Raw genomic sequence first — 8,651 nt, 5'->3', positions numbered from 1 at the left:
AATATCCTGCTGTGCCACCTGGGTGCCTTAACTCATAAACAAAAAAAATTCATAAACAAACTACATATTATTTCTAAATAGTCACCTTCCGATGCATTTTTCCCCACGTCATACCATATTTTTAATGCCATTAGCAAAAAATTTTTTTGGTTGAGTGTGTAGCCACGACTTTCACAAGTCACATCATCATCACATGAAATTCTTCTTCCCCTTAAAGCTTCTTTGAGTGTCCAAAGAGGTGGAAATCATTCATTCTTTTTCTTATTCGCTTATCCAGTTAGGGTCGTTGGGGGGCAGGTGCTGCAGCCTATCCCAGCTTTTCAATGGGCGCAAGGCACACAGTAACACCCTGGCTGGATGCCAGTCCATCGCAGGGCAGACACACACACACACACATACACCCACCCATTCACCTATAGGGCAATTCAGTGTCTCCAATTAACCTGACTGCATGTTTTTGGACTGTGGGAGGAAACCGGAGCTCCCGGAGGAACCCACGCAGACCCTTGGAGAACATGCAAACTCCGCACAGAAAGGGCCTGGACCGCCCCGCCTGGTGATCGAACCCAGGACCTTCTTGCTATGAGGCGACAGTGCTACCCACCGAGCCACCATGCCGCCTGAGGTCTCTCAAACACAACTAATTACTACTCCTCCCGCCCTCACCGTTTCCAAATGTAAAATTTCAAATTTGAAAATGATAAATCAAGATATTAATAACGTAAGATTTAGTAAAATGAGTTAACGTCTTCTGTGGGGCGGCACGGTGGCTAAGTGGGTAGCACTGTCGCCTCACAGCAAAGAAGGTCCTGGGTTCGATCCCCAGGTGGGGCGGTCCGGGTCCTTTCTGTGTGGAGTTTGCATGTTCTCCCCGTGTCCTCGTGGGTTTACTCCGGGAGCTCCGGTTTCCTCCCACAGTCCAAAGACGTGGAAGTGAGGTGAATTGGAGATACTAAATTGTCCAGGACTGTGTTTGATATAACCTTATGAACTCATGAACCTTGTGTAATGAGTGGCTACCGTTCCTGTCATGGATGTGACCAAGGTGTAAAACATGACGTTGAAATCCTAATAAACAAACAGACATCTTGTGTGAGAGACTGTGGCGCTCTCTGTCGGTTTACTCGGTGCATGTATGCTTGTGTGTCAGCCATATTAACATCAGCTCAGTCTCCTCCATCTCAGCCGCTATTACTGAGTCTGAGCAGAGCCATGCACACTCACATACACCCACCGGCTCTGAACACAGGAGATAAAGCCTGATAAATACTCTCTCTCATACAGAAGAACATCTAACCGAGCACCATGGAGGCCGTTAAAGCGTTTAATGGCGAGGTTTGTTCTCTATTACTGTAGAATAAAGTGCCATTTTTAGTTGATATTGTATTGATCCCGTGGATGCAGGCCGGGTTTGCATCCGTTAGCCGCTTTGAGCTAACACATACATTTCAGCTCATATACAGAAAATGTACGTGGGCTTATCCTGAAGTAATAATAATAATAATAATAAAAGTATTCTTATTTTGCATTTACTCTAAACTTCCGTGGACTTTAGAGGGCTTAGCTACTGCCGTAACGGTTAAACACACCTACTAAGCTAAGCTAACACCAGCTAGCACAAAAGCCGTATAACACAGCTAGCGAAACTAGCTTGCTTGGTTAGCGTGCTATTTTGTTTCACGCAGAGCCAGTCGTAAACTTTAACCTCAACCAGCTTACAAATGAATAAACAATTTCGCCACACCAATGGTCTGTATGTTATACCGAATTAAGGACAAAAGAGCAGCGTATGCATTCGGTTCTCAGTCGTTTATTTTAGGATGCTGTTTATCAGGTTAGCCTGGTTAGCATTAGCTAGATGCAAGGGTTACGTCACGGTGTTCCGTGCACTTGTGCACACATTTTTTGTAAACATTCACGAGTGAAATGACAAAGCAGCCGGACCATCGATCTGAAACGCTGGTCAATTGTCCTGACTGCATTTTAACCATGGTTTGTTTCATTCTGACCTAAAAGATTCGGTATAAATCTCGTTATATGGGACACCGTATAACAGAACATTATGGTAGAAAACAGAAGCACGGTAATCCGTACACCTCATTTGGAAGCAAATATAGAAACTGCAGCTTGGTACAGTGGTGCATTTGGGTGTGTTACTGCAGCACGCCACCATGGTCCCATCTGGGAATGTTTTTTATTTTTCAGTATCTATTAAAACATGAAGTGTGAATCAGTGGAGCAATTGATGGACGAATAGGTGATGGTGTGATGATGGGCAAGCCGTAGCCTAGTGGTTAGGGTACTGGACTAGTAATCAAAAGGCCTCACCACTGCCAGGTTGCTGCTGATGGGCCCTTGAGCAAGGCCCTTAACCCTCAATTGCTCAGATTGTATACTGTACTGTAAGTCGCTTTGGATAAAGGTGTCTGCTAAATGCTGAAAATGTAAATGTGATGTCCATTGCGACCAGTATTTGTAAGGTTGCTTTCCTAGTGTTCTCAATGTTCCAGATTTAGAATAGAATGGAACGCCTTTATTTGTCATATATACATATACAGTGTACAGTACAACGAAATTCTTTCTTCGCATATCCCAGCTTGTTTGGAAGCTGGGGTCAGAGCGCAGGGTCAGCCATTGCATAGCGCCCCTGGAGCAGAGAGGTTTAAGGGCCTTGCTCAAGGACCCAACAGTGGCTGCATGGCAGAGCTGGGATTCAGACTCTCAGCCTTTCAGTTGATAGCCCAAAGCTCTACCCACTAGGCTACCTCTGTCCCAGTCCGCTGTCCCATTTAGACTGTAGTCCTGATGCACCCCAACCAGAACTAAGCACTAATTAAAGATTATTGAGGCTAGCTACTGTAATCTCATACATGCCTTTTTTACATCAGCATTAAACTCTAATCCCCCGCAGCCATTAAATAGTCAAAAGTCATATTTACTACATACTTAAAAGAGCAAAATTGTGTAGATTCATTTTTTGTCTGACTTATAATTCTTATAGTAAAATTACTAGACTTGTAGCACAAATTAAATGAATCTAATTAAGAAGACCATCTAATATGAGACACTTTAATCTTGCAGTGGTTCATTGCTCATTGAATAACAATCATTTTTTGTAAATGTCTGTAAATACTAAAATGAAACACTGCCTTTCATTGTTAGATCAGAATTCAGCTGTATAGCATATTTGTGTCTCATTTATACAGCATAAAACATTAAGCTCAAACCTCTTGCTGCCATTAAATAGTAAAAAGTCCTATTTACTACATACCTAACTAAATTTGAAAGAGCAAAACTAGATTTTTTTGTCTGACTTATAATTCTTATAGTAAAATTACTAGACTTGTAGCATAATTTGTTGTTATACACTGTACTTTTTTATTGTCTATTTTTTGTACTGAGTGCTTTACTGTCCCTTCACTGCTGCAACACTGTGAATTTCCCCACTGTGGGACTAATAAAGGTTTATCTTATTTAAAGGAATCTAATTTTAAAAAACGACTATCTAATATGAGACACTGTAATCTTGTATTAGTTCATTGTTCATGGATCAATAATTTTTTGTAAATGTCTGTAAATACTAAAATGAAACGCTGCCTTTCATTGTTGGATCAGAATTCAGCTGTACAGCATATTTGTGTCATATTTATATGGCATTCAACTAGAGGTGCACCAGTCATGAATTATTATGGAAATGCAGACTAATTTATTTTTAGCAGATGTGAACCTGTGCACATCTTTGTACTCCATTTTTCATTCAAGAGGGACCCCCATAGACCCCACATCGACCAAGTGTTATTTGTGTGCTGGACTGTTTTTCAGTTCTATTCTGCTACTCTATATTCAGTCACAGAGCACTTTATTAGGTACACCACTCTGGAACTTACATTCAGTGGTTATTGTATAAGCTACACCTGCCAACCTTGACTGATATACAGTTACTTTTTGTATCCCATCTATTGCTCAGTACACTTTGTAACTCTCTGTAATCCATTTTTCATTTAAAAGTGACCCACGCAGTCCCCCTGCTGACCAAAAGTTTTCATGTCTTTAAACACTTCAGTGTTAGTGCTAGGAGGAGAACGGTCCTCCAACCAAAAATATGAAGTCTGCTGTGTTCTGTGATTAGAAGGAGTTTACTGATAAAAGGCTACGCTAAAAATGATTCAAACACTTTGGATTTGGATAGCTGACGTTTAAGGCTTGACTGATCAACCACTGTGAATTAGAGCTGTCAGTCAGGCTCCTCATTGTACCTAAAATATATATTTGATATGATCAGATTTTGGTTTCTTATTTTGGTGTACTTTGTGTTAATTAGTTTTATCAATTAAAATAGGACAGTATTTTTTAGATGTATTAAATAAAATTGCCCGCATTACTGTCGTCTACCCTAACCAGTCCTGTGGCCTGTAATTTAAATGCACAGATTGCAGTTATGAGCCCTACCAGGGTGTATCAATAATATCCAGAAGCCACTTGGGCTTCTTAGGGATTCTGGATGGGACTGGACCCCACACCAAGCCAGAAAATGATAAACCGTTTGATAAAAATGAAATGAAAAATTTATTTTACCACATTTGTAAAATGTATTAAGAATGTCAATAATTATCCATGATATTACGTTATTGTTGAATGTGTCTTTCTTCTCTTTGTGCAGCTGTACTCTCTGAATGAATACAAGCCTCCTATCTCCAAAGCAAAGATGACCCAGATCACCAAGTCAGCAATTAAAGCCATAAAGGTAAGTATTTAGTTAACACAAGAAAGGAAAGTACGATTTAGGATTATGCACCTTGCCCTTCCCACCCAATTTTGTACCATGACATTAATGTACCTTCTGTTCTAGATACCTTCAAGCACAAGATTAGTTTAAGTCATGACTCAAACTCTCTCTAAAGTAGAGAATCTGATGTTTGTAAAGTGACTCATTGTCAGAAAGAAAAAGTGTATAGAACTATATACAAGACCTGATTTGTACAACAAATCAAAAACAACAAAAATGACTGGTGTTAAGTGTCCACTCTGTGATAATTAAGTCTATATTTAATAGAATATGACTTGTGTCCTTATAGATTAAAAAACAGCATCACACATGATTCTAACATTTATAGTACTGATTGAACTACTAAGCAGGGAAGACTACGACCACAATTATATTTATTTTTTATTTGTTATTAAAGTATTTTGTATCACAGCACATATTCATGTGGACATGAATCCACAAATATGGTTTGCCAAAACATCGTACGAGTTAAAAATCAATGTTAGACATTTTAAAAAATACAGCGTCTTAATATTTTTTTATTTATCGAATCGATTTTATAATCTAACCATGTTAAAGACTGTTTAGATTTAAAGTTTGCATACATAATTTGGGATTGAACTGAGACCTTGGTGTGGTACCCATTGTGCTTCACTACCCTGTTTACTGATTTTTTGTACTGGCTGGTGTGTGTTAGTGCCTGTGTGTTTGTGGGTTTTGCTGTATAAATCTAGGGTTAGGAATGTCAAAAATAATGACAAAATATGTATATTAAGTTTTAAAAAATTTAGCAGTTAATTTATTTCCACACAAAGCAAGTAAAGTAACCCCTGCCATTTAGGAACCACCAGTTACAAGTTTCTTTTTCTAAAACTCTCTGTGCATGACTTAAGCCTGTGATACTCAGTTAGGAGGCATAAGAATAAGTTGAAGATAAGTAGTCTAGATAACACTAGATCTTATTAGTAGTATTAAAGATCAGCTAAATACAGCCAACATTCACAAGCAACAATTACAAAATTGCACATTTCTTACTATTTAGAGCGTTGTACTATAAAGGCTATATAGGGTATATGTTCAGTTGGGTAATATTTACAATTAATACAATTAACAATTTTTATACTAATATTTAACGTATTTGATGTTCTACTTGCACATCATACATTATGACATGATTCTTTAAAACCTAGGTCAGTGATGAAGGGCTGCCATTAGGGTTGGGCGGTATGACGATATTACCGTATACCGCGGTATTCAAAAATGGTGACGGTATTTTTTAAATGTGAAGCGCCAAATTTCTGCTTCAGGGTTACCTTGCAAACTGAGACTTTAGGACATGCGCGCATCCACAGTGAGGGAGGGGTGGGAGGGGTAGGCGGTTGGAGCTCGCTGATTGGCTGTGGGGTGCTCACTGGTGATAACACAGAGAGACGAGTGAAGAGCCACACTGGCTAGCGTTAGCTGTGAGCTAACAAGCAGAAACTGAAAAACGGCTCGTCTTTAAATTTTTCAAAATCAAAATTTTTTATCAGTTCGACCGGAAATGAACACGAGCGCGTGCATGCGCGGACATGTACTTATTTACTAAATATATCTTCAGTGTAAATCGAGCACAAGTGTTGAGAAAAAGGAGCAAACAGTAATAATAACGTTACGCCCAATCCGCTGTTCTGACTTTTGTCTGCCATAGATTTTCCTGCCTATGTAAGAACTATTTTTTCCTAAATAAAAGCGCTATATTAAGAAAAAAAGAACGTCTCACCTGTCGTGTAATGTGAATTATAAAATATATTGTCTGGCCCTTTAAGAATGTTATATGCACTATAGGGCGTAGGGAGCGAGTGTGTAGGGAAGAGATCGGATTTGTACCGTTTCCGTGCTCGTGTTTTGCACTGAGCTTGTGTGACATGTAAAGTAGCGTTCTCGTTAACCACTGAAATGTTTGGACTTTGAATTATTTTAACACTATTTTACATCACCGTCATCGCAACATGAACATTTACATTCATATTTTTTGTTACGGTATAGAACTTAATTCTGGATTACAGGCATAACTAATCGTACACGTTCATACACTTTTAAGAAATATCTGTAACTATAAAGTAAGCAGTTAACTTTTGAAATATATTGAAGTGTGTAGCTGCTATTATTCTGTTTTGTGTGGGCAGAGAGAGATTACAATGCCAAAATGTTATGTGTTAATGTTTGTGTTAAAGTGTAATTGATACACATGCATTTATACTTATGCATATTTATTATAGATCAGATAAGATAAGCAATGTTTGACGTTCAGATTGTTAAATCTTTTTATAATAAATCATTGAAATATTGTAATTACACTCAAGTGTGTACACTGTAAAGTTTGTCCGCGACACCCCCCTTTCCTGAAGACGGTATGAAAATCGGCAATATCGCCCAACCCTAACTGCCATCACTACTTTAATGGTTTACATTCCTTACAGTTAGTTTTACATTTTTGGCATTTAGGAGACACTTCTATTCAGAGTGACTTACAGCAGTGCTTACACAGTAGACATTTCTGTACTCTAGTTCAAGTACACAACAGTCCAGGGAAACAAATGTTGGTATTTTTCCCTTGATAGATAATAGAGAAGATTAGTCTGTACGTGTTAGTTTTCAGTTTAAGTGCTTAGTAAAGAGATGATGGTCTTTATTCATTTTTTGAAGATGGTAGGAGACTCGGATGTTGGCAGGTTGTGTTCGTGATTTAGATCTTCTGTTGTCTGCTGGTTTATTCTTGCCTTCACAAAGCAGTGTTGACCTTGTAAAACTGTTTAGTCTTGCTTTCCACCTGTCCTCAGCTAATCTCGCCACACTAAAATAAAAATAAAAAACACGGTGGTGTTACATTTAAGCCACCTGAGTGAGCATATACAATATCGTACAATTTAATATAAAAAAAATTATAATATTATATTTTTACCTTCAAACTTGTTGTTCTGCTATTTATTTTCAACAGTGGTCCTGTGATGTGGTGAGCTGTAGACTTCATTAGCGTGACTTTACCACATGTTGAAATGGACTTTTTAGACCTCGACATTTAAGATACAGCGTTACTGACTGTGTTACCAAGTGTTACAGTCCTTTTGATCATTACAAATATTGAACTCTTTGCAGTTTGGTAGGCGGTTGTTACTCGAAACTTATTTTTACATGAAGTTGTAACAATCAAAGCGTAAATGCTGTAGCTGAGGATTGAAAGGAGTTGTGTGTAACTCCTATTGATGTGGAGCCCTTTTGTTAGCTTTTCGTGTGATGTTTTGTAATGCAAGTTGTGATGCACATGACTTCTGTACAAATGAATAGGAAGCTTACAAGTGGCTTGTTAATACACATGGAGCATTTAAACATTGCCTGAGACTGCAGTGTCAATAGGTGTCAACTGTAGGCAAACAATTGTACACAACTGTGTAACAATACCATGTTTTAAAGCAGCAAGTTTATCTGCCTGGAAAGTTTGTGGGCGACACACAGGCAGTTTTTTTTTTGCTGCTCCTGCATGTGGGTCGCCACAGTGGATCTGATCTGCTTACCAGACTTGGCACAGTTTTCACGCCGGTTGCCCTGCCTGACGCTGCCCTCCTATTTCTAGCTGGGCTTGTGACCGGCACTGAGAGTGCACTGACAAGTGCGCTTCCCAAAGGCTAGACTGTTTCGACTTAGTATTGAGTCTGACTGCATGTTGAATTCTTCACTACACCCCCCCCCCCTCCCCCAATTGATGTGGATCTTTTGCATCATGTCCCAGTATAACAGTAGAACTATGTGGTCAGGAAAAGCTGTAAGATACAGGTTGCATTTTTCCTCTTATTAATCTATGGAATTGCCATGTTTGATATGTTAAGCTGAAAGAAAGCTTGTAGGT

General features: G+C 38.9%; 1 protein-coding gene across 2 annotated transcripts in view; it reads left to right on the top strand.

Moving 5' to 3' along the window:
• Window positions 1–8,651, top strand: part of scaf8 (SR-related CTD-associated factor 8) — a 44,437-nt gene that overhangs the window by 3,221 nt on the left and 32,565 nt on the right. The window contains exons 1-2 of one of the 2 annotated variants that reach the window (XM_063008031.1): window positions 1,187–1,335; window positions 4,661–4,744. In XM_063008031.1, the coding sequence (XP_062864101.1) occupies window positions 1,306–1,335; window positions 4,661–4,744 (114 nt within the window). In that variant the 5' untranslated portion in view covers window positions 1,187–1,305. Of the gene's footprint in view, window positions 1–1,186; window positions 1,336–4,660; window positions 4,745–8,651 lie in introns of those variants that run through there. The other variant, XM_063008032.1, reaches the window with a different exon arrangement.

Source organism: Trichomycterus rosablanca, chromosome 13 (genome assembly GCF_030014385.1).
Source record: "Trichomycterus rosablanca isolate fTriRos1 chromosome 13, fTriRos1.hap1, whole genome shotgun sequence".
Taxonomy (NCBI): domain Eukaryota; kingdom Metazoa; phylum Chordata; class Actinopteri; order Siluriformes; family Trichomycteridae; genus Trichomycterus; species Trichomycterus rosablanca.
The sequence above is the reverse complement of the archived record's forward strand: the minus strand, read 5'-3'. Positions and strand labels throughout refer to the sequence as shown.